The following is a 26,737-nucleotide window of genomic DNA, read 5'->3' on the forward strand; positions in this document are numbered from 1 at the left end:
ATTACAACACAGACCTTGGAGACAAGCAACAGTGCCAAGTCAGTTTTACTCTGGCCTAGCTGTAGATCCAGTACTTCTCTAGAGATCCACATACAAGCACTCCAACAGCACAGGCAATCTCCTCACCCCTACAGCACAACCAGCCTATGAAGAACACTTCAGGACTGGAGAGCAAGGGAAGCCTTCAGTGTGTATGAAGATGCAAACTCCAAAGTGACTTGCAGTGCCCTAGCCCTGATCATAACCAGAAAGAATCCCCACAATCTGTTAGAACTCCTGAGGACAGCCAAAGTCCAGCTCGAGCTGTTGGATGCCATTACCGACAGCACGTTAACAGCATGCCCCGAGTTGCACCTTGGAGTGAAGCACTGAGCAGACAACTGCTTTTATTTCTCTTGCTCATGCAGACATTCTGACCTGAGTACATACACTCAAGGTTGGCTCCCTTGCTATGGAACTTTGTAACCATTTTAATCCAGGTAATTTAAGGGAAGTGCCTGCAACTGGGATGTTTTAAATAGTTCCTGATACCTGTGAAGGCTGAAGCACTAAGCACTGCTAACAAACCATTCAACTACTCCAGGTTTGGAGCTCCCTGTACCTCCAGGAAGTTTTGCATCTTTTTCAATGACTTCTAAAGAAATGCCGTAACTGCCCCAGCACAGATGAAACAAACCCACTCTGAGGTCACACAACCCACTCACAGCAGCACATGCATACACACACAGCCTGAAAGAGCTGCACACACCACAGTGTGATACTACTGGGTGGAAGCTTCAGAGAGCACAAAAGAAAAGTCCAAACTAAACTTTTTAACACCTCCACATACCCCTTTTTAATATGTTAATTTTGCAACGTGTACATGAAAACCAAAAAATAAACAAAAAGGAACTTTAGCCAAACTCCCCTTCCTCCTCCAGCTTTATTGATAGTTTAAAATTACATTTTTCTATGTTCTAGGACTTCAATTGCTTTTACCATCTTACTTTAAAAACTGATTACCAAGCAAATGAAACTCAGTTGTCTAAGTGATATAGTATACAAAAATAACATCTTGGTTTCTGTGAAAATGCATTTACTTGCAACTCCTGAATAGCTCCAAATTGTATATGCTATGAGCACTGATGTCTGGGTTTCAGATTGACTTTGAGATAGTTATTCCAAAGTTTCCCATTACGTTCTGTATCTCCAACATGAACATTCATTGACTGAATTACTGTTTAAGTTTCTGATTTCTCTCTCTCTCTCTCTCATGGCCATTAACAGGCATGTGCATCTTGTGTGTTTACTCCCACTCAGCTATATGCTCTAGGTAGGGCCTGATACAGATATTGGTGTTAACAGCTACTGAGGTCAGACAATCCAAGGCCATAGTAATAAAATTAAAGTTATGAGGAAGTTTCGACACTTCCAGAATTTTTCCTCCTGCATAGGATCACTTCCATGTAACCCAGAGAGGTTTTTGCTGGTCTGACTCAACTCTTCCCACTCATCAATCCCTATTCACCAGTGGCACGGAAAGGGGGTTCTTTAACAAAGCATTATACATAACACCTCTACCAAACTAAACATAAACATTTTTTTGTAGTTAAATGCAGAAAGTTGATTTTTCCACCCCTTTCCTCCTTTTACACGGCAAGTAAAGCTCACTGGCCTGGGAGTAGCCTCTATCTGCCAACCTTTGGCCAGTGAAGAGGATTCAGAGAAAAATAATACAACCATCAATCAGAAAAAGGAGGGGCGACAAAGGAAAATAATTAGGCTGTAGCTTCAATTGTGCATTCCCGTGCAAGGTGCCCTGACTCGCCGCAGCGATAGCAGTTGACTTCACTGGTCTTGCTGCAGTTGATGGCTACATGGCCAGTTTCACCACACCTGCAGACAAAAAAAGAGACAGATTTGGGTCAAAACCATCCAGAAGTTACACAGAAACAGAATCCTGTTCTGTTTGATGCATGATCTACTTAAATTTCATCCAACACTAGCTCTGCATTCAAGAATTCTGCTTCAGTGTCCCAGAACTCTGTAACACAAGGCAAGTCTGTCTTTAAAGCCAGGAACTGTTCCCTATCAACTCACATTTACCTCCATGTATGCCAGAACCAGAGCACAAGACAATGTTTTACCCCTTCTATGCCAGGTTTTGCCTGCTCCAACTCTTCTGTCTGTAGTTCACCATTGTTTTGAGAGTGATTTCTTTTGAATTCAAAGGCACCATGTTCTCCCTCCTTCCTTCACAGGAAGAGGTCTTGGCGGGAGTGAGGAATGTGTTGTTTCTGCTATCTGCCTGCATTCAAAAACCAGACACTATTTTGAAGCTGGAATTTCAGTATGATTTGACAACTCTCCCTATAACCAAGACATCTGAAAAATACTCCTGCTGGGGCTGGCTGTGCCAAACAGTCTCTCTGTACAGCGGACTTTGTTAGTTTCAGCTTAAGACACAGAGTACCCAGGATCTGTTAAGTTTGTGCTGTAAGCAAGTACACTTCATGTCCCTTTGTGGAATGTGACAACAGCCTTCTCTCCTGCACAGCTTAACTAATTTAACACCTGCATTGTTCTTGTAGAGACATCATTTTGCTAACAGGTGTTTTAGATTTGAACACCATTAGGTAACTGTTCAAAGAACCAAGCTAGCTGGTGAAGTTTAAGCTTCATGTCCCAACCAAAAGAAGATCCAGAATGCATCTGTCCCTTCAGGTACACTTTGCAGCTGTGTCTCAGCAGTTCTTACCTATAGCATTTCACTTTGGTGCAGTCTTTTTGAATGTGTCCAAACTCTCCACAAGAATAGCACTTCTGCTCATCTGCATGGTCACAGTCCCGAGCCAGGTGGCCGGGTTTGCCACAGTTGTAGCAGCACTGCTCTCTCTCTCTCTTGGGCTCCTTGCAGTCCTTCGCAATGTGGCCACTTCTACCGCAGTTATAGCAGGCTTCCACAATAAGAAAAACATACCAAACAAGACTATAAAACCTTGGTAGAGGGAGGCGTAGCATGCTTCTAGTGAGGGTGTCTACAGCTCTTTCCAGCCAGTTACACTAAGGGCACCAGAGCTTTCCCTCCAAGCACAGATCCGTGACCGTGTGATTGAAGAGATAGAATATTTAGTGATACTTACCATCCTCCTGGAGATCACAGTCCTTGGCAAGATGGCCAGACTCACCACAGCGGTAACAGATGTCCGGGAGAGATGAAGACATGAACTGGAAGCCTGCTTGAAGCAAGTAACAGGAGGAAAACAGCTTAAGTAAAACATACTTTGAAGAGTTAAACTTCAATCTTAAAGAGGCCAGTGGCAAAATTCTTATGCAGAGGTAAGAAGCATCCCATTTGTGTCCCAACTTCTTCAGAATCCCAAAGCAAGTCTGCCAGAGATCTCGCTACACCCAAACCACACTGATCACCCACCTCTGCCACGGCTTCTCATCCCACGACCACGGCCAATTCCGGTCGGGCACTCCCGAGCCCAGTGGCCAGTACGTCCACACTTGAAGCATTCATTGCTGCTCATGGCTGCAGATTACCTGCCTGAGAAAGAAAAGACATTTTTAGAACACCTTCCCCTCTTCCAACCAAATGCTACCTGAAAAGAAGAGATTAGGGGTTATACAGCCTCCCAAAGGCAATGAAAACCAAGCAGGACTTGTGGCTAATTCAATACTTACTGGCACAGCATTTGATCATGACCACTAAAGTCACTCTGGGAAACACAAGTTTGTCTCTGCTTTGTTGGGAGCAAGGCAGCTTTGCACAGCCAGTGCAGCAGTGCAGTATCTATTATCCTCACTAATTCTGAACACAGACTTCCAAAACTTACAATATGCTTAACAAGTAGGAAAAAAGATCACGTTTTAACTGCTGTCCACCAGCCTAACTGACAGAGAAATTAATGTCCATTCTTCATTTCAGAGTTCAACTCAAAAGCCAGCTATTTATGTCTATTAATTCTTTCTTCCTGGCAGTTATGCTTTCTCTTGAGGTGTCTAGCTAGCAACTACTACAATGACTAACTAATCAAGCTTCATCCTGAAAGCCATCATTAAACCTAAAGCCTTAAACAGCATATTAGCTTAACATTCACAGACTAAGTTATTTCATGACCTAAACAGCAGTTAAACTTGTGAGAAAGAATTACAGCTCAACTACATTAGCCTACAGCTCAGGATGCTAACTTCACTCCCAGGTCAGCATGAAAAGCAAAGACATGTAGCTTCTTTAAAAGACACCAGACACTTGCCAGATATGTAGGAAGGCTAACTTGGAAAACATCCTTAGAATGTGAGGGAAACATCAGCTAGGAATGGCTGTCTCAGATAGTGCAATGCACTTTTGCCCTTATTGGGGAGTGGAGGTATGCATTTCATTGAAAAGAAAGCCTGCCACAGCCCACAGAAACAGTGGTTAAGATAGGTGACACAGTCTGCAGTCACACTGCCCTAATTCTCCTAAGCTCTAGAAGTTACACAAGACTTCCAGAACTAGGAAAAAAAAAAAAAAGGAGCCTGCCTCAAGACCCGTTTAAAGTATGCTAAAATATGCATATCCCTCTTTGATTTGATGAAGTCTCTCAAGGTTAAATACTTCACATGCTCTCTGCCAACTCATTCTTAACCCAGAACCAGAATGATGACCCAATGCATTTGGTCAGTTTACCTGCCACCTCCCCTCACCCCCTCCCGCCTTGATAATCCACCTGTAACCCTACAGTCAGCTACAGAATGCTCTCCTCCACATCATCCAGCATTCCAGATTAACAAGCAGGTTCATGAATTGTGTCCTCACTACAGAAGCAGTAAGCAGAACACAAGACCTCAAGAAGGAACCAGAATTAGCATCCTGACATTTAGCTCTTAAATGGAGAGCATGTACCTAAACATGAATGTTTAGATGTCCAACTAATTTACTGTGGCTTTTAAGACCGTTCACCCCCTATCACCTTCAGCATTAGAAGTGACCATCCATCCTTCCAACCATAGAAGCAGCCTGGGAACTTAAAGTACAACACACAAACTTTAGCAAGCTACTTCTGCAATCGCACATCTACTTTCCAGCTGGACCAGGTGATGGCATTTGCTCTGAAGTTCTGCAATGAAAGGATGCAATAAAAATCTTAAAATAGATGTTAGCAAGAATAAAACAACTGGTTGTCTGAGTGATTCAGAGCAGTATTTGGAGTTTACACATGACCCAGTCTTCTCTCTGCTCTTAGTGCTCCAAGACTTCAAACTGGCTTATTAGGACACCCAAGGGTTGAGGAGGTGTTTGTGGTGACAGCAGCTGGCACTGTGCCATTGTTTATGGCCATTTTCATAGCAACCATGTTGACACTGCAGAAGAGTCAAAAAGCAAAGCCAAATGCAGGAGCTGGGCCCAAGCAGAATAGTTGATGCTGCTTTTAACTTCACAAGGGACAAGATGAAGGTGTCTCAATTATATACCAAGATACCTTCTCAACTTTCAACTCCCTGAAGTCTTCACAGAAGTCTTCCCTAAAGTCTTTACAGAACATACATGTTAAAGGGCAAAATAGCATGCCAGCAGCTGGAAGAGAATTGCAACACATCTTTATAGATAGTAAGAACCACCAGACTTCCATTCCAAACCATGAACTGGAGACCACAGCATGATGGGACAGGATTGATTACTGGTAGTTATCTATATGAGGAATCTAACAGAACCAGTTAGGTTGAAACAATGATCTCTGCACAACTATCCTTAAAGACTATTTGAAGGATGCATTTTAAAAAGCTTTCTCTTTCAGAGGCCCCCTTTTCCCCTGAACTCAGGAGATACTTGGCTACAGCTGCCCTAAGAAGCAGAATCATAGAGCACATTTTTCCACCTTCAGATAACTTAAGTACATGAAAATACCAAACAGTTTGCCTGGAATTTCTCTTCACCAGTATTTTAATATTTAACTTCTGTATTCTTCCTGTAAAAGGTCTGACACCTAACCCAAGTTCATCAGCTAGAGGTGGATGCAACTGACACTAGTTTTACTTGCCCCACATAGGAAAAAATTCCCCACTGGTGTAAACCGTTTTAAGAACTGATACAAGGGTTTAGCTTTCAGATAACACCACCTTTAAGGAGCAATATCCAGAAAAGGCTGCTTTACAAGAGAGGTCCTTAAATGGACAGCCTCTAAGCAGTCTGAACACCGTTACAGTTTGGGGTTTTTTTCCTCTTTAAAGTAACTGAAAATAATTAGACAGTAAAACCAACCAAGTCCAAACTCTCCTCTATTAGCCAATACTCCTCCATTTTGTCATCACAGGCAAGTCTCCAGCAGGCCTATCAAGGCCACCTTAAGTAAGCTTTCTGCAAAGAGGCCACTTGTTTAAGTCTTCTTGAAGAGTTTCCACTCAGCCAAATCTATCAGTGTTTTCCACAGCTCAAAGGTTTTACATGAAGCAGCTTGTCCCTTCCTCCCCCATCTTCACATCCTAGAACTAGTTTTTTACCTTGCCAGGACAGGAAAAGTAAGGGAAAACAAATTATAACTTTGGCCTCATCTAGCATTTCTGAGCCAGGTCAAACTCTGCAAGACATACTAAGCCACTGTGTCAGACTAGATTCAAAACTTGAAGAAATGAGTCTAGTTATTCCTTCTACAGAGCAAAGCTGAAATCAGTCACCTTGCAGCTATTCAGCAAAACATTATTACAAATGAATTTTAGACTTTGTTCTGTGATGGCCCTACAGCTAAAGATCACGGGCTGAGAACAGCTCAAAGATCCAAGTGAGAGGTGGCACTAGAGTGATTTCCTGCCAGGTCTAAAGCTTTTTAGAGTGCAACTTTAGCACCAGACTTCAAGGTGACAAAGTTACTTTGTGATTCTTCTAGTGGCAGGGTAAACTCTGAAGTTCCTCCTATCAAATATGCAGTGGAAGACCACACATTTCATGGCTTTACACTTAACAGGCATTCAAAACGTCTAGCACTCATGCTACTTCTCTCCAAGCTTTACACACAAGTTTTAACAACATCCCAGTCTGTTTTAGTAACCAACCTAGGACTGATGATGGAAAGAATTACCACTAAGCACCACTGTAATGCTCCTTATTTATGCCTTTTCATCTAGAGGCCCTTCAAGAAAGATATTTAACAGAAGTGCAACTAACCTGGGTTCCTTAAGGTATAAAGGAAGCTGAGCTTCAACCTCCAAGACTACGCACGACTGGCTACTAGCAGTTTTAAAATGCAATGGCTCAATTGAACAGGGCCAATTATTCTTGTTCTACTTACTAGGTACTACTTTTGATCTGAAGATACAACTTCCACTCAGTACTAATAGGACTTCACTCCTTCAATCAAAGGGCAGACTAGAAAAAACACTACTAAAGCCAGCATATGTAAGGGCTCCTGGGCAAAAGCTGAGAAATGAGCAGTTTCTTTCCAGGCTGTTGATGACCAACCTACAACACCACATCTGAATTTAAGAAGCTAGCCCAAACACAGCATGATCCCTGTAACAGGAAGCACAACTCTGTCCTGCAAGACAACATGGAAAGCCAGAAGGAACAGCAAACAAAAGTACTAGGATTTAGTTCCACAACAGAAGTCAAACTGTTAGCCATTTAAAGAGAAATGCTACCTATGAGGAGTTTTCATTTCCCAAGATGTTTGTTTTAAGAATTTCTGAACACAGGATCTGCTGTGACTGGAAGCAAAGATACTAAGCTGACTGAATTTCCACATCTGAATCCATCCTTCCATCTCTGGCTTTTGTCCTCACTAGAAGAAGATACAAAATTATTCTGAGCCCAAGATAAATGCAGCTCCAGTCTGAAAGAAAGCAGTTTGAGACTTCAAGAAAACCTGTAGGAAAGCCCAGGCCCTGTGCTCCATACGGGTCTCCTCAATACATTCCACAGGCAAGCTGTTCAAAGAATGCTGAACATCAACTAAAACTCAGGAACTTAAATTCCTACTGAGGGCCTAAAAGCCAGATTAAACAGATAATAATGACTTCAACTAGACTAGTAGCTCTTCGATAGCTTTGTTGACACAATCAGAAAGAGAGCAGAAGTTCCTGGGAAAAGTGACTGTGGCATTTTCTGCCTATCAATACTAGTTAAAGGAAATATAATTACCTACCAAATACGTACATTCCATCATCTTTGCTTTTATTTTTATTGTCACCTGTACAAAGCTTTGAACTCACACTAAACGTCATCAGCAACGTGGCTTTAACCTAAAATTGGGTCGAGACATTACCAAAGTCAGTTTAACAATCCTTGATACTAAACGCCTAACAGCGGTCACTTGAGAACTATGTCTGACAGGAACTTAAATAAAAGGCTGCTCCAGTAATCCGTGATCTGTAGATGTCATAGGCTATTTTTCCTATCCATTTATAGGTCACACTTGGATTTGGAGCAGGCCACTATGATTGTGGTCGGAGACAAATAGCTGCAACACCTCGACCCTCTGCTCTCCGGCAGCGCCTCACACGTGGGGAGCCGCGTGGTGCGCCCAGGCCCAGGCCCCGCCAGCTTCCCCGCTCCGCCACCACCGCGAGTTTAGTAACGGTTAAAAAGAAAACAAAAAAATTAAATGGAAAGGGGGGGGGGGGGGAAGGGGGAAAGTAAAACAACGACAGGCACGTTTTATTTCAACCCGCTTCCACCCAGTTGTGGCTCCCACCAGATCTCCTCCTCCCCAACTTGCCGCGGCCATTCAAGAGAAGTTAAGTCACACGCCCCAGCTTGCACATGGAGAGCGGAGCAGGCTGCTTACCCCTCCCCACAGGGCCAGGCCGGCCACGTGAAACGTTATCCCGACCACCACACCGCCCCAGCGCTGCGGGCCTCGCCAGCGGGACACGGCACCGCAGCCGCTGCCAGCCAACAGGCCGAGCACTGCCACCTACCCCTCGGCTCGGAGGGAAACCGCTCCTGGGCAGCGCCCGGCCTGACCGAGTGGCTCGGGACGACCTACCCCGGCCCCAACGCCCGAGCCTCCCTTCCCCCCGAGCAGCGCAGGCTCCCTCCGCGCCTCCCGGAACCCGCCAGAGCCTGACTCACCCGCCGCCTCCGCACGCCCTCGTACGGCCCGCGACGCCCCACTCCACCCTCAGCTGTCTCCATCCACCTCTTTCTACCTTTCCCCGGATACTCGGGCCGGGGAATCGCGTCTGAGCGCTAGCGGGCCAGTCGGCGCCACTTTCCCGCGCACTAGGCCGGAGTTCGCCAGCGCCATCATCCCTCCGCGCTCTGCCTCCACTCGCCACCTTCTGCCTCCAGAGCTCATCTCACCCCCGAGGTTACCCCACCAGTTACCTGCGGACTCCCGAACCCGCTGCGGCCGTAGCCCGCCTAGATGACTGTAGGCCCCACTGACTCCGACTCTGCGCGCCTGCTCCGACTCCCTTCTGGCTGCGCCACACGCGGTTTGCACACGGCCCCACGCGCTCTCCCCCTCCGGATCACCCAGCCCCTCCCCGCTGCTCTGCGCACGGCTCACTGAAGTCCACCTCTCAGCCAATAGGCACAAACCACTTTTCTAGGTGACCAATCAGAGCTGCGGACAGTGACACCCAACCAGCGCAGCGGAAAGGTGGGAGCGGTCTCGCCCACCGGGCCTGGCCCGCTCGCTGGGCGGGCGCTGTGAGGGGCGGCAGCGCGAGGACGTGCTAGTCTGGGGTTGGGGGGCAGGGAGGGTGGCTGGCGGTAGCCGGCTAGAGCGGCTGCAGGACAGAGCGGCTGCTGTCAGGCTCTGCGGCACCTCCCTGCTCTTCGCGCCATGACTCACCACCCAGGCAGCTCCAGCTTCCTCCCTGCGCCTCCCCCTCCCCCATGCCGGTCGCTCCGGCGCCCGCCTGACGCCTCAGGCGAGAGAGGACGCCGGGCTGTCCCCGTGATGCGGCCGGACGCAGCGGCGGGGGAGGACAGCTTCGCGAAACGGCGTGTCCGAGACGCCATCTCTCCACCTCTCCTTCATCCCCGCTCCGCCAGTCGGGTGGAAATCCCGCGGTGGAGAGGACGGGTGGGAGGGCTGCTGCCGCCTTGGGAGAAGCAGCTCAGCCTCACGCAGAATCAAACGGGATGGGCTTATCGGCGGGAGCTGCGCGGGGAGCTGCCTGCCCGCTTCCCCGCCCGTCAGTACGCCGCCTGCTCCCGCGCAGCCTCCTCCATCTTAATCCGAGGAGATGAGTTTAGCCCCCAAAGCCCCGCGTCTTCCGTCCCGCCTTTGCTTCTCGCGGCGAGGCGGACTCCTGACATGCCCCCGGCCCCGGTTTCTCTCTCGGTACATCGCATATCTCCGCGCGCCGCAGCGGGGTTTGCAGTCGTCCCACGTCCCTGACCACCCTCCTCCGATCGCCGGCGCGGGGGCTTTCTCAGCCGCCTTCCCAGCCGCCTTCCCGCTTGACGCCGCTGCCCGGCTGGGGACGCTAATGCCGCCGGTACCGCGCTACGGCTCTCGGCACGGCTCGGCAGTGCTGTGGCGGCTGCCGCCACGGCCCTAAGTCGCCTAAGCCGGGCGCTGAGGAGAGGAAGGCGACAGGCAAGGGCATGGAATCCGCGCGTGATGCCCACGGCGGCGCCGGAGGAGCGGCCGCCATCTTGACAGGAGGAGTTGGCTCCCGGCCTGCCGGTAACACCAGGAAATGGTGGACACGGGAATGGGTAACGCTGGAGCTTGGTGGTAGCTGTCGGGAAAGAACCATCCGTCTTTTATCAGGCTAATGCCGGTGAGGACACCAGGTAACAAGGCTGCTGGTATTTTCACGTGCTACAGCCTAAAGACACAGAAATAAAACATACTTTTTTTTTTTTTTTTTAATTTGAACAAAATTTGCAATCTGCGTTTTACACAAATCTCATCAGTGTTCTTACTACTTAGTTTAATGCTCAGCTATGCATATAAACTTTGAATGGTTGAGCAACTAAGCATTGCACCAAGCCCACCTCCATGTGAAGGTCTTGGAATGGAATTAACCAGGTTGGAAAAGACCTCAGAGATCACCAAGTCCAACCTCTCACCCAGCACCATCTAATCAACTAAACCATGGCACCAAGTGCCTCATCCAGTCTTCCTAGACACCTCCAGGGATGGTGGCTCCACCACCTCCCTGGGCAGCACATCCCAATGCCAATCTCTGTGGAGAATTTCTTCCTAACGTCCAGCCTAAACCTCCCCTGGCACAGCTTGAGACTGTGTCCTCTTGTTCTGGTGCTGCTTGCCTGGGAGGAGGCCAATCCCCTCCTGGCTACAACTTCACCTTCAGACAGTTGTAGACAGCAGTAAGGTCTTCCCTGAACCTTCTTCAGGCTAAGCAACCCCAGCTCCCTCAGCCTCTCCTCACAGGGCTGTGCTCCAAACCCCTCCCCAGCTTTGTTGCCCTTCTCTGGACACCTTCCAGCATCTCAACATCTTTCCTAAGATGAGGTTTCCAAATCTGGACACAGGACTCAAGGTATGGTCTAACCAGTGCTGAGTACAGGGCAGAATGACTTCCCCACTCCTGCTGGCCACAGTGTTCCTGATCCAGGCCACGATGCCATTTGCCTTAGGAAGTACAGGACACCTGCATTACCCACAGCTGCTCCATTACAGCCACAGAATAGATAGGGGTTGGAAAGGACCTCTGGAGATCATCTAGTCCAACCCCCTCACCAGAGCTGGTTCACCTACAGCAGCTTGCCCAGAAGGGTGTCCTTGTTCGTTCTGTTGTTGTCTTGTTTAAAATGCCAGCATTTCAACTTTATGTTGAAATGTCTTTTCCTTCCTTCCCATCAGTTACAAAAGCAAGAAAGCCCCATCAGGCCCTGGGACTTGCAAGTAAAATGTCATAGAATCATAGAGTGGTTTGGTTTGGAAGGGACCTTTAAAGGTTATCTGGTTCCAAACCCCCTTGCCTCAGGCAGGGACACCAGGTCTGTGTGAGGCTGATGGTGGAGACACTTTGGGTTGACCTTTCCTCAAGCTGTAAATCAAATATTATAGCACTATAGTTAGGTTTCTTTTATTAGAATATGAGTAACAACTTCTGTCTTTTCCTCAGTGTTGTTAAGTGCAGTTCACTTAAGACGGACTTGACTTGGTTTTGTTTGGACTTTGCTTGCTGTAGCTGCATATGTTGTGTGTTTTATACTGTGCAGTGTTTTCTACAGAACTAAACCAGGCTGCACTGCATCAACATGGAGGTTTCAAAAGGGGACAAGCCTTTCAGGGCTATCTCCTTATGTTACACTATAATGTTTTACTAAAACTTCTGCCAGCTCTCATTCTGGTGCTTGTTTTACAGCAATGTCAAATTACCAACATTGCCAACGAGCTTTGAACAGATATTTCTTCCCATTAAGTACTTTTCTTCATCTCCTTGTCACAGCTCAGCCTAATTTTCATGGCTTCACAGGATGTTAGGGGTTGGAAGGGACCTCTGGAGATCTTCAAGTCCAACCCCGCTGCCAGACCATAGAAGCCAGCACAGGTCGCACAGAAACACATCCAGACAGGGCTTGAAAGTCTTCAGAGAAGGAGACTCTCAGAATTCTCAGGGTTGAAAGGCACCTCAAAGATATCTAGTTCCACCCCTCCTGCCATGTGCAGGGTCTCTTTCCAGTAGATCAGATTGCCCAGAGCCAAATCCAGCCTGGCCTTAAAAAAACATCCAGGGAGAGGGTTTCCACCATCTTTTTGGGCAACCTGTTCTGCTGTCTCACCACTCTTATGGCAAAGAACTTCTTCCTAATGTCTAATCTAAATTTCCTCTCCTCTAGCTTGGATCCATTCTCCCCAGTCCTATCACTACCCCACACCCTAAAAAGTCCCTCCCCAGCTTTCTTGTAGCCCTTGTCAGATACTGGAAGGCCACAATAAGGTCTCCTCAGAGTCTTCTCTCCTCCAGTTACCTCAGATATGTTGCAATCCTATTCACAAGCAGTCATACTTCTGGTTTTAACTACTACTCTTATCAGGTGATAAGGGGAAGAAAAGTTGTGTATGTAGGTAAGGAATTGGACAGAGCTAGATTATGAGTGTGCCTACACTGCATTAAAGAATCCCCAATCAAACAATAGATCCATATCACTAAGAAAGAATACAGAGGGAGAATCACATAGCTTCTCTTTTTTTCAGTCAAATATTATTGAACAAAACCTCACAGAATCATAGCAGGATTTGGGTTGAAAGGGACCACTAAAGGTGATCTAGTCCAAGACCCCTGCAGTGAGTGGGGACATCCTCCATTGATCAGGTTGCTCAGAGCCCTGTCAAGACTGAATTTGGTATCTGCAGGGATGTGGCCTCAACTACCTTCTGGGCAACCTGTTGCAGTGTTCCACCACCCGCACGGTAAAGAACTTCTTAATATCTAAGTCTACTTTCATTTCAAACCATTGCCCCTCATCCTGTCCCTGCAGGCCTTTGCAAACAGCCTCTCTGCAGCCTTCATGTAGTCCCCTTCATGTACTGGAAGGCTGCTATTAGGTCTCCCTAGAGCCTCCTCTTCTCCAGGCTGAACACCTCCAGCTCCCTCAGCCTGTTGTCGTAGCAGAGCTGCTCCAACCCCCTGATCATTTTCATGGCCTCCTCTGGACCCTCTCCATCAGGTCCACATCCTTCCCGTGTTGAGGGCTGCAGAGTTGGACACTGCCTGCCTTCTGTATGAGTTTTTGTGACAGGACTCAGGAATTTCAGACTGACAAAACAATTGTAATACAAGTTCTCTAACTTGTTCTTGTGTTTTGCTGGTTGTACTTCTGAAGCTGTCCCCGAGGCCAGGAAACTCCAAGCTTAGTTTTGATGGCAGTCTGTGGACTCGGTGTCATTGAAAGTTTCTGTGCCTGATAGAGCCAGTAAATTCCCCTGAGCAAATCAAAACTGTTTACTTTGTTTGAAGGATGTTCAAATCATATCCTAGATTCTCCCTCATTTGAAATGGAAATAGGGTGCAACTGTGAGTGAAAACACATTCCTGCTGGTGACAAATCAATTAATCATCCTCTCTAAGTGTGCTGCCTTAACTATAGTTCCGGGGTTCTTATAATAAGGGATATTTTTAGCTATGTTTCAGTATAAAGGATGAAATTTTCCCCCAGCAGATAACAAAAGAGTCTCCTAATAGCATTTGGTTTGTGTACTTCCCTCAAGAATTAATTTGGCTTGTGTCTTGCTAAAGCTGGCAATTCTTGTTTTGCAGGTTTCTCTTTGGTGTTTAGGCAAAGGATGGTCTTGCAGTTCAAGAGCAAACGTGAGAGGCATGACAGCTGTTCCTGGCTCAGTTAGTACTTCCTACAGAAAACAAGGTAGAAATACAAAGTCTTTACATTTCTTATGTGCACAGGAAAAGGCAGTTTGATGTCAGTTCCAGACTTAGTTGGGTTAGCTCTGCCCACAAAATCCCAAACTTCTGCAACAGTTTAGGAATAACACTGCTCAGTGATCGCTGAAGGTACTCAGTTGTTTCAGCAATGTATCTTCCCTAATGCAGACAGTTGTTAGAAGTGTTGGATCAAGAGCCAAATCGTGTTAAGACCAAATGAAACAACAAATCACATTTTGCAGCCAATGTTCATACATTGTTTCCCTCTGAGTCGTTGGGCATGTGGGCAGAAAACTCTTGCAGTTGCTGGGCAATTGTCATTGCTTCTCAAGCCATGTATGTTTATTGTTCAAGTGGATCTTTACTTCATTCTGTAGGTGGGATTTTTCAAAACCAAGGAGACCTAAAATAATTGCTATGGATCATAAGTATTCATTCAGCCTTCTAGTACCTGAAGGGTACCTGAAGGATGGAGAGAGACTGTTTTCAAAGGCTTGCAGTGACAGGATGAGGGGCAATGGCTTCAAACTAGAGAAGAGCAGATTTAGATTAGATATTAGGAATAGGTTCTCTACTATGAGGGTGGTGGAACACTGGAACAGGTTGCCCAGGGAGATAGTTGGGGGCCAGCCCCTGGAGATACTCAAAGTGAGGCTCAAAAGGGCTGTGGGCAACCTGATCAAGTTGAGGATGTCCCTGCTGACTGCAGAAGGGGTTGGACTAGATGACCTTTGGAGGTCCCTTCCAACCCAGACCATTCTATGATTCTTTGATAAGAGATTCTTTGATAAGAGAAACTGCTTCTGGAATATAGTTTAGTTGGAAACTGTCAGCTGTTTCAGTAGAAGTGGTAGTTGCCACCTGTTCCTTGCCCCATCCCCAACCATTCATTATCCCTGGCAGGAGGACAGAGCAGAGCAGGATCACACACCCAATGTTGCACAGTTCTGCCCCTGAATACTTTACCCCAGCCTCTGCAGTAAATTTAATGCCAGGTAACAAAGGGGGAAAGTATTTGTTTTTAAGACTGAGGGGTGACATTATCCCTCTGAGATCAATAGGTTCCTTGTGAGATTCTGCATTACAGCTTTGCATGTGAGAATCCTGTTTTACCTGGTGCAAGCCCAGTGGGTCAGCAAGGTCCACCAAGATTACTTCAGCAGAAGGAGAATCATCTGTTGCTGAAAGAAACAGAGGGAATGTTAATCAGCTCTACATGCTTATTTCTTTTTAACAGCTGTGATCCACTGTTTTGCAAAGAGGCTGGATAAAGCACCCACTGAAATCATTTGGTTTACTGAGAAAGGAAAGAGTGGCACTGATTAATGCTCATCCACATAAATGACAGTTCAGGGAGCTTCAGTGGTGGTCTTGAGACACTTTTGAAGCACAGAAGGCATAATTCCTTGGATGGTGCAACAAATAACAGGAAATATATTCCTGCTTCTTTTATAAACTATTCATATTTATTTTCAAGCTTCCTGGCTGAATTGTTTCATAGGCTCATATCTCCACTTTGGGGGGAGAGTGTCTATTCTGTATTAGCTAGATACAGTCTTGTAGGGTAACATTATTCTGATTAAAGAGAAGCAATCTCACTGACCTAGGTGCTTAATTCATTTTGATTTATTATAATTAGCTGATGCAATTTCAAATAATTACTTAATGTATATAATAATACAAGAATGACTACTTAGCTCGTGGCTGTTGCATAGATACTTTTAGAGTCAAACAAAAGAACTTCCTTTGCTAACTCGCAAGTTCAGCTGCACAGTCATCCTATTTCTCTTAAATAGGTTCTCTAGATATTTTTAAGAGATCTATAAATACATGGAGCAATGCCTATATTGTTTTTCAGGGACCAGTGAGGGCCAAAAGCCAAAGAGTCAGGAACCAAACATGGTACCAAAGTGGCAGGGCCCAGCCCACAGAACTCAGGCAGGGCAAGCCCAGGGATAGCAGGTGAGGTCAGCCAGGAGACTAAGTCATCAGACAAGCTGCTAATGAGGAGGCAGGTCTGAGGTGGTGCCAGGAAGTCAATTTGCAGATCAGGGTCAGATCCAGTGACATCAAATAGAGAGAGGTGCAGTCTACTGATTGCCAGGCAAACCCATGGTGGTGAGGCAGGGCTCAGATCAAGCCAGGAAGACCAGGCTCAGATAAAGGAGGTCCGTGGCCAGGTAAAGACATGTTTGTACCACAACTGAACATAGGGCTGGAGACCAGCACCCCATGGCACAGCTCAGGCAGGAGCTGAAGGCCAGGGATGAGATGAACCTGTGGGCGGGGATGTGGGTGGAAGCACCACAAAAAGATGGTTAAAGCAATTGGAGTACATTCATGGCCCTTAACTGTGCTTAGTGACTATGCTGTGTCTTGAAGATTTAATTTGTTTTAAGTGAGTTGCTGCATTGATTTTTCATTGAGGATACAAATGACATCATTATCCAGGCAGGCTTTTTAAGTGTGCAATGAAGTTTATGAATCACATTAAATTGGTTATTCAGGATGTCCTGTGGAATACAAAGTTAGAGCTGACATGGTGTGAAGAAGAGCAGAAGTCTTCAGGATTCTGTCAGAGCAAATGCTTGGAGCAGCAGGTTGGGGTCTCATGAAAAATGGAAGACAGAAGCAGACTGTGAAGGCACTGCAAGGTTATATCCAACATAACCAATGGCCAGTGTACCAGGCTCAGATACAGGGAGAAAACACCTCAATATTCTCTAAAGCATGTTCTTTGACATGAAAACCCACCCAAATCTCTTTTTGCTCCTTTTATGTTTAAAACAGCCTGTAGATAACACACTGGCTCCCAACTGCTCAGTAGACTGTCACATTTTGTGTTATTTCCATGTTCAAGCCATCGCTTCCTTTTACCACACCAGCAGCTGGACAATGTAGCCAATTGTTACATCTGTTAGGCTACTATTAAAAATTACACTAGTATTTGGTGATTGCTATGACACTTAAAGGAACTATTTTGTGCATAATGGAGCAGTCCACTCTGAAAGGTGTCTGTAAGACCACACACACACAGAGAAGGCTGAAGAAAAACCTCTCTAACCTGAAGTGTGTAGCAGCTTAGGCACTATACCATGATAATAATAGTAGATGTTTATGTGTGCACAGTCTTGATGGAAGTCTAGTATCTCTCTAAAGTGGAACAGTTAGCTAAAGGGTCACGTTTTGTAGTGCTCCAGCTTCTATTTTTATGCAGTGCCCCGAGGTTAAAGCATTACAATGTAAAATGAAGGTCAGGAAGTGCCTTGATTGCACCCAGGAATGCACTGAAGCACACTAACGGTGTATTATCAGCTCTCTGACCCTCAGGCATCTGCTGCAGTCAATCTGCAGCCCTGGGGGCTTGCTTGCTTGCTTTCAAGTGCTTGCTTTACACAAGTCATGCCAAAATGTGAGTTTTGCTGACTAGGAACCCGTGACAGAAGATGTCCATGTAGTGTTTTATTCCAAATACAATGAAAAATATGAATTAGTCATGTAACATGATTGGTGCCCCAAGACCAAGAAGGACATGGAACTGTAGGGGTGGATCCAGAGGAGGTGATGAAGATGATCAGAGGGTTGGAGCTCGTGCCCCATGGGGACAGGCTGGGAGAGCTGAGGTTGTTCAGCCTGGAGAAGAAAAGGCTCTGGGGAGACTTTAGAGCAGCCTTCTAGTACCTGAAGGGGGTTACAAGAAAGCTGGGGAGGGACTTTTGACAAAGGCCCTGGGGGAACAGCTTTGAACTGGATGAAGGGAGATTTAGACTGCAGATTAGGAAGAAATTCTTTACAGTGAGGGTGGGGAGAGTCTGGAACGGGTTGCCCAGGGAGGTTGTGGATGCCCCCTCCCTGAAAGTGTTTGGGGCCAGGTTAGATGAGGCCTTGTGCAGCCTGGACTAGTGGGAGGTGTCCCTGCCCATGGCAGGGGAGTTGGAACTGGATGATCTTTAAGGACCCTTCTAAGCCAGACCATTCTGTGATTCCATGACTATATGAGTTTGAGTCTTCCATGATAGACAGATCAGTTGAATGCTTGTGCAATTCTGTTTACTTCATCAGGGTGCTTCCTGATCTGTGACTCCAGATCAGGATCACATTGAATGAGATCCAGTGGACAAAACTTCCCTTTGCTGGGCAATTGTACTGAGCTGTGTAGAATGGATTGTGAAGTTTGCACTTCAGATTCATAATCAACCCACCTTGTATCAGCACAGGTTTGCTGTCAGGCAGCTGTAACTGGACACACCAGAGATTTTACCTTGTTTAGAGGGCATCCCTACACAGCTATTCCAATTAGCTCTGGGGAAGAAAATGTGTTTTTTAATGGAAAAATATAGATGTCAGGAGTCCAGCAGCAGCCCAGAGATATCCAGCTGCTAGAACAGCTTTTTTAAGCTCTCAGGAGGCAACTGTAAGCAGAGAAAATAGAGTGTTCTAACTTGAATTGACTGCAAGACACCCAGAGCCTAGAAAAGAAGAACAAAAGAATAGAATAGAATAGAATAGACCAGGTTGGAAGAAAGGAAAGCCTCTTTGTCCTTTCACTCTGCCACCTCTCCCCTGTGTCAGGATCCCAACCCTGTCTGCATGCAGCAATACTCAGCTTAGATCCAACAATGAAATGGATTCTATCTGTACTTGACTAGACTCCAGATGATTTCAGTAAGAGGAGGCTGACTAAGGACTTGGCTGTAGGAGGATCAGAGGCTTTGCAGTGTTTATTTATTAAATATATCCCATTTGGTGTCCTGTTTGCAGCCTGCCAAAGCAAAAGGGATTAAAACTCCCCCCTGCTTTCATCTAATTACTGAAATAAAGAGAACTTTTTTTTTTCCTCCTTCTACATTATTAGTGGAGTAATCTGTCAAGCCAGCAATTGAGTTGTTTCACCTTATCCCAGCCTTTGCCAAGAAAGGTTTAGCAGTGTGATAATTTAATGGAAAATATTAGAGCCACATTCCTTTCAGGCATAAATCCTGTGTGGAAAGATAGGCATCTAATGGGAATGAAAAAATGTGGTAGTATTACAGAGATTTTCCCCCTTTATTGTTGTTTTTGGTTTTGTTTTGTTTAGTTTTTTCAGTGTGGTGGGGTTTTTTTACCTGCACTAGCAGAGCATGTGTGAGAATGAGCATAAGTGAAGTCAATCACACCTCTTCCTGAACTGTGGATGTAAAAATGACAGTATCCTTTCAGCTTCATTAAATATGAACTAGAAGTATGAACATGGTTAGCACAGAGTCTCTTTTGATGTCCAAAAGGTAATGTAAAAAGTTGTTCACTTAAAGCTGTGCAAAGCCATGTCAGGAAGGAGCAGTGTAGATAACTCACAGCCAAGGCAGGAATTAACAATGTAAACATTATCAACAACAAAGAGATAACTGAAGCCCTTGGTGCTTTCAACCAGCTAACAAATGAAAACAACCAGGCTCTACCAACAGGGATGACCAACAGTTCTGTAGTTCCCAGAATATTTTTATCTGCTGAAACCAAGCATGTCTCACTTCATTTGCATCAGAAACTACAAGCTGAGGATGAGTAGAAGGTCATAAAAATGTTCTTGGCTTGAAGGTAGGATAAAAAGCAGACATTGCAGAATTAAAAGTTATCATAAGGGTGTGTCATACAATCATAGAATGGTAGGGGTTGGAAGGGACCTCCAGAGATCCTTGAGTCCAATGCCTCTGCTAAAATAGGGTCACCCAGGGCAGGTCACACAGGAAAGCATCCAGAATACATCCAGATGGGTCTTGAGAGTCTAGGAGACTCTACAACCTCTCTGGGCAGCCTGCTCCAGGGCTCACCAGAGAAGTTTCTCCTCATATTGAGGTGGAACTTCCTGTGTTCCAGTTTGTATTCATTGCCTCTTGTCCTGTCACAAGACACCACTGAAAAGAGCCTGGCCCCTTCTTCTTGACATTCACCCTTCAGATATTTGTAAACATTGATCAGATTCCCTCTCAGCCTTCTCTTCTCCAGACTAAACAGCCCTGGTCTCTCAACCTTTCTCATTAGACAGATGTTGCAGTCCCTTCATCATCCTCATAGCCCTGTATGTTGGATATTCTGCAAGGCTGGGTTCACCAAGTTGCTTTAATTATGTCATAAAGCTGAAGTTAGAGCAATAAGATAGGGGATGCAATGTTAAAGGTTAAAAAAAGCCCAGGTACCCTGGGGTTCACCAGGCAGTGCAAACATACTGTGTTTGCAATTGTAGAGGTGGAGATTTGCAGGCAAGGTGTCCTGACTTCCATTCTTTCCATCTCAATTCCATACAGATTGGAAACGTATGGACATGGCACTTTGGGACATGGTTTAATGACCATGGTGGTGTTGGGTTGATGTCTGGACTCAGAGAGCTTTTCCAACTGAAACAATTCTATGATTCTATAAGGAACAAGTGAAAAGTCACTCTCCAGCTTACTGCTCAAGAAAAGCTCATTCATAACAAGGGAAGGAAAACAATGCCCGGTGAAAAGGGACACCCATCTGGAAGAGAGAAGCAACAAATCTGCCTCAGAGGGGGGTTAAACACTAGATGACTTTTTAATGTAAAATAGTGATTTTTTTGGAAGGTCTTGGTCTGATCAAGGAGTGAGAGCAGAAGTCTTTCAGAATACATGGAAATGCTGGTTGAATTTCTTGCCCCACTATGTGAGCAAGGAGACTTCACTCTTTTAAGGCACTTCCCCCCCCCCCCCCCCCCCCCAGTGATTTCACATCTGTTAACCTAACTTTACAACATCTTGGGAATGGAAAAAGATAAACAAGGTCACTGCTGAAGCAGAAAATAGAATCTGCTTGCAATCCTCTTCCCTTAGGAAGAGTTTTAAAGAATAGAAGAATGGAGGAGTACACATTTGTAATGCAATAATTAAGAGAGATCCACAAAATTTCTTTTCCCATGTCAAGTACAGATGGATGGAATAAAGTGTTCACAGATATTTTTGTGCCAGTTCTCTTTAATATCTCTATCAGTGATCTAGAGGAGAGGATCAAATGCACTCTCATTAAGTTTGTAGATGACACCCAGCTGGGCAGGAGTGTTGATCTGCTTGAGGGTAGGAGGCTCTACAGAGGGATCTGGACAGGCTGGGTTGATGGGCTGAGGCCAGTGGGATGAGGTTCAACAAGGCCAAGTGTCAGGTCCTGCACTTGGGTCACACCAACCCCATGAACACTCCAGGCTTGAGGCAGGGTGGCTTGAAAGTTGCCTGGCAGAAAAGAATTTATGGATGCTGGTTGATAGCCAGCTGAAGATGAACCATTGTGTGCCCAGGTGGCCAAGAAGGCCACCAGCATCCTGGCCTGGATCAGCAATAGTGTGGCCATCAGGAGTAGGGAGGTGTTTGTCACCCCATACTTGACACTGGTGAGGCCACACCTTGAATACTGGGTTCAGTTTTGGGGCCCTTACTCTAAGAAGGACACTGAGGTGCTGGAGCAGGTCCGGAGAGGGACGATGAAGCTGGTGAAGGATATGGAGAACAGGGCTGGTGATGAGCAGCTGAGGGAGCTGGAGTGGTTCAGCCTGGAGAAAGGGAGGTTGAGGGGAGACTTCATTGCTCTCTGCATCTCCCTAAGAGGAATTGGAGTGAGGTGGGAGTTGGTCTTCTCTCCCACTTAGCAAGTGACAGGATGAAAGGAAATGGCTTTGACTTGCATGAGAAGAGATTGAGGTTGGATATTGGGAACAATTTTGTGGCTGAAAGGGTTGTCAAGCTGTGGAACAGGTTGTCCAGGGAAGTGGTTGAATCACCATCCCTGGAGGTATTTAAAAACTGTGTAGATATGGTGCTGGGGGACATGGTTTAGCACCAGACTTGGCAGTGTTGGGTTAATGGTTGGATTCCATGATCTTAAAGGACATCTCCAGCCTAAATGATTCGACGGTTCTATGATTTGTGTTCCTGAAGGGCATTCAAAATCAACTTCCCAAATGATGTAAGCATCACTGGTCTCTTAGGTAAATGAGAGGAAATTGTGCAGATGGATTCTGGAGACTGCTGATACTGGGGTTTCAAAACATCACTACAATGCCAGGCTGAAGGTACAACATACCTTATATATGATGACTGGTGTGTAATATATATAGATGCTGTAAGAGTAGACAGAACAGAGTCACCCAAGAAAATGATGCAGAAAGGGTTGGTTGTTTGCAGTGTTCAGTAAAATGGAGTTAAAAGCCTCTCTTCACTCCAATGAATGCTTTGGTTTTCCTCACTGGCGTCCTACTCGATGATATCATACTGTGGTAATTAACTGAGCCTCAGCTGATGAGTAGTAGCACCTGGTTTAGCAGGCACTCTCCATATTAAAGTCTTCTTGAAAAACAAAACAACCAACCAACTTCCTTTGAGATTCAGGCAACTGAAAGTCTAGGCATAGTTGGTATATCATAAACATCCATCTCCAAGGTTGGTGGCACTAATAAATCATAGAATCATAGAACTGTTAGGGTTGGAAAGGACCTCAAAGATCATCCAGTTTCAACCCCTACTGCCATGGGCCGGGACACCTCAAACTAGATCAGGTTGCCCAGAGCTACATCCAGCCTGGACCTAAAACCCTCCAGGGGTGAGGCTTCTACCACTTCCCTGAGCAACCTGTGCCAGTGTCTCACCAAATTGAGTCATCTAGAAAGGTGTTTGATCCATGTGAGCCCAAAAATGGCACAGTACTGGTGTTTAGCAAAGGACAGGAAAAATTAGGTTGGATGTGAAATTAAGGGGAAACTCAGGTACCCCTGAAAAGTGAAGAATAAATACAATGAAAGATTTCTGTCTTTGAAGAAAGGAGACCTTATTTTTCAGGAATTTTCATGTTTTATTTCTTCAGAGGATACCAGGATGAAACACATTATCTGCTAGGGGCATGGTTGCTGCCCTGGAAGCAGCTCTCAGGCAGCTTCAGAGCAGGAAAAGTGATAAAGGTGATAGCAAATGGAAAGTACATCAAGAACGTGTTTTCATAGTTCGAGGTGGGAATGACCCTGGGTGTAGCCTGCTCCTTGAATTGTTACAAACCTTCCTATGGTGACTAATGTCAACACTGAAAGATTCAGAAACAAATGCATTCATTAGTCAACTTGAGGAACAGGTTTGTGGTCATGAAACTCCTGCCAGCCTGCATGAGTAATGAAGAGCTCCATGCAACTGGCTTGAAATGGAGACCTGAAATGCAGGACCTTCACTGTACTGCCGACTGTAACTTACTTCTTGTACATCTGCAAGTTGGGTTGCAGATGGGCCTGATGACCAAAATTACCACAACTGATAGCTAAGTTGTTTCTCCATGGAGTTGAGAGTCTGTGTTCCCTAAGGGTGATGATTCCAGCAAGTCTGGACAGGCTGTCAATTGAAAGGAAGAACAGGGAGGGGTATTAATCAACCAGCTCACCATTCCTCATCTGGTGGACACAGAAATCTCTTCCCTTTGTACATGTATAAATGGCCTGAAATTGTGCCAGCAGAGGGTTAGGTTGGATATTAGGAACAATTTCTTCACTGCAAGAGTGGTCAGGCATTGGAACAGGCTGCCCAGGGAGGTGGTGGAGTCACCATCCCTGGAGGTGTTTCAAGAACTGTGTGGAGATGGCACTTTGGGACAGGGTTTAATGGCCGCGGTGGTGTTGGGTTGGCAATTGGGCTCAAAGATCTTAGAGGGCTTTTCCCACTGAAACAATTCTGGGATTCCATGATTCTGTGAAGGTCTGAGTGGGCTGTTCCATTAAACTGTCATTTAATGCAATGAAACCTCCCTCTCCTAAGCCAGGAGGGTGCCTTTTGGCCAGTTAACCAGCCCTGGCAAATAGAATGGCTAATTCTTCAGCCCCACATATCTGTACACTGAGACTGCTGGAAACAGTACTGCAGAATGTGATGCTACATGGGAATTTCTAGACAAAATTAATCCAGAAAATGCATGCCAAGGGTTGCAGAGAGGGCACTCCAAAACTGGACCATTTAACTGTTCAGATTACTTATACCCCCTTCCTTTAGGAACCCTCTGGACAGAATGACAATAGCCTTTAGTAAAATAATTCAATCCTGTTTTTTCCCCACCTCTCTGGAACACCTGGAGCTTGCATGCTAATGGAATGTTTACCTTGCTGGAAAAGCTGGGAGATGCACCACGAAACAGGAGTCTACAGGAAAGGGAAAGCACCATTTCATGGCTCAGAGAAATGAGCGTGCATAGAATCATAGAATGGTTTGTGTTGGAAGGGACCTTAAAGCTCACCCAGTTCCAGCCCTGGCTCTGCCATGGGCAGCAACACCTCCCACTAGGCCAGGTTGTTCAAAGCCTCATCCAGGGAGGGGCCTTCCACAACTTCCCTGCGTCCAGTGTTCCAGTGTCTCACTACCCTCACTGTAAAGAATTTCTTCCTAATCTCCAGTCTAAACCTCCTCAAGCTTCAATGCATTTGCTCTCATCCTATCACTACAAGCCTTTGTCAAAAGTCCCTTCCTGGCTGCTCCAAGGTCTCCCTGTAGCCTTCTCCTGTCCAGGCTGAAACACCCCAACTCTTTCAGCCTGTCCCCATGGGGGAGGTACTCCAGCCCTCTGATCATCTTCATGGCCATCTGAGATAATCAAGAGAACTGCAGAGGGCTGCAGTCATGGCTGAGCTACATCCAGGTGGGCTCTAAAGCCCTTGCAAAGCAATCATGCTTCCCTCCAGTGTGTCAACCACACCACACAGCACTGTCCCAAGAAACTACACTCTGTCCCTATTTGTGTCATGGATTACCTATGTGGCAACAGGCAGGTCACATAAACTCATCACAGGTGGTGACTAAGCGTATATGCTTCATTTTCAAAGGTTGTCTGTTTGAGACACTCAGAGGTGCAGAATGGCCACAGCTGTAGGCAAGTCCTAAGCCTCAAGCATGGGAGCAATGGAATTGTCAGAAAAGCAGTCATAGGAGCTTCTTCTAAACCAAGGATCATCCATGGAATTGTTGAATCAGGTTTATTAAATTGTCCTAATGTAAACTGTGTGTAAGCAGGTGGGGGAAGACATTCATCTTGAAAAACAATGAAAATGATTAACATTTGGTAAAGTTACAAGCAACCCACCCCAGAGTCTTCCAGAGGAAAACACTGAGATAAATAATACCTGGTACTCTGTCCTTCTTTGGATTATCTCTTTGGATTGTAGACAGGTGAGCCACGGGGGAAGAGAAGTCAAAGTGAGGAAAACAGGGACCTTTCAGTCTTTCCAGTGTAAAAAGTGCATCATTGCTACAGCCTCGGCTAACCAAAAAGGGGTTAAAGAGGGTTAACAGACTGCTCCCACAAGTGTCTGGGTGCTAATCCTTCCTTTGAAACACACGTTGCTCAAGTACACTTCCTGCTGATACAGATCCTGAGAATATTTAGATGCGCTGCCTCCATCTAAAGGCGGTGCTAAGCTTGCTATCTGCTTCACATACTTCCCCATCCTACCGTTATACTTAACTCTGCTGGCTCTTTAATGCTGAAGTGTCCTTCCTGACGTGTCCCCCGCCCCGTGTCTTAGGGGGGCGTTGTGCAAAGCGACCAGCACATGCTCAGCCCTGAGCTGCTGACTTCATCCATTGCAGTCAGCCCTTCTGAGCCTTGGGTGTGCTGCTGACCTCAGCAAGATCACAGCACCTCATTCTTGCCTGATGTAATTGCTGATATAATTCTTACTCCTCCCCATCTCCACCTCTCTCAAAAATTCTAGGTCTTAGTACAGTCCTAGCTGACATCAGCAGCTACTTTCAGTCTCCTGGCTAAGGTGATACAGCTGAGGAAACTCACCTGAGGTTGTGTCACAGGGATCAGTGTTGACAGAGTCACGATTCCACTGTCATCTCCTAACTGTCCACTGTTCTGTGGGGATCTCCTATGGAGATCACAGGTTTTGATGACAGCTCACAAGACTCCTAAGTTTTCCTTTGTTTCTCTTTCTTTGTAGAGAATAACTTGACAGAAAAATTGCTCCCAAGAAAATTGCTTCCTAAGGGCCCCCCAGTACCTAAAGCGGGCCTACAAGAAAGGTGGGGAGGGACTTTTTGCAAGGGCTTGGAGTGGGAGGAGGAGGGGGAATGGCTTTGAGCTGGAAAAGGGGAGAATTAAACTGGACATTAGGAAGAAAGTCTTTGCAGTGAGGGTGGTAAGACACTGGAACGGGTTGCTGTGGGAGATTGTGGATGCTCCCTCCCTGGAGGTGTTCAAGGCCAGGCTGTATGAGGCCCTGAGCAACCTAATCTGGTGGAAGGTGTCCCTGCCTATGGCAGGGTGTTGGAACTGGATGATCTTTAAGGTCCCTTCCAACCCAAACCATTCTATGATTGCATGGTTCTATGATTTTAATGACTTGAGTTCCTCCAAAGAAATGACTCCAAGTGTTCTAGAGTGCTTGGAGACTGATCAAATGTAATGCAAGTAGATGATTTTCTGTCTCTTTATTACAATACAACTGGAA

General features: G+C 46.0%; 1 protein-coding gene across 4 annotated transcripts; it reads right to left on the minus strand.

The window, feature by feature from the left end:
- Positions 1 to 903: 903 nt before the first annotated feature.
- CNBP (CCHC-type zinc finger nucleic acid binding protein) lies at positions 904 to 9,420 on the minus strand. 4 transcript variants are annotated; one of them, XM_054166560.1, is made up of 5 exons: positions 9,290 to 9,420; positions 3,413 to 3,532; positions 3,123 to 3,218; positions 2,738 to 2,939; positions 904 to 1,875 (listed from the first exon to the last, which is right to left on the minus strand). In XM_054166560.1, the coding sequence occupies exons 2-5, from the start codon at positions 3,513 to 3,515 to the stop codon at positions 1,758 to 1,760; spliced, it is 519 nt and encodes a 172-aa protein (XP_054022535.1). In that variant the 5' UTR covers positions 3,516 to 3,532; positions 9,290 to 9,420; the 3' UTR covers positions 904 to 1,757. The 4 variants fall into 4 exon arrangements, with proteins under 4 accessions (XP_054022535.1, XP_009900639.1, XP_054022546.1 ...); XM_009902337.2 differs by having other exon boundaries at positions 2,738 to 2,936; positions 9,290 to 9,419; XM_054166571.1 differs by having other exon boundaries at positions 3,123 to 3,215; positions 9,290 to 9,418.
- Positions 9,421 to 26,737: the final 17,317 nt, after the last annotated feature.

This window comes from Dryobates pubescens, chromosome 1 (assembly GCF_014839835.1).
Source record: "Dryobates pubescens isolate bDryPub1 chromosome 1, bDryPub1.pri, whole genome shotgun sequence".
In the NCBI taxonomy this organism is placed as follows: domain Eukaryota; kingdom Metazoa; phylum Chordata; class Aves; order Piciformes; family Picidae; genus Dryobates; species Dryobates pubescens.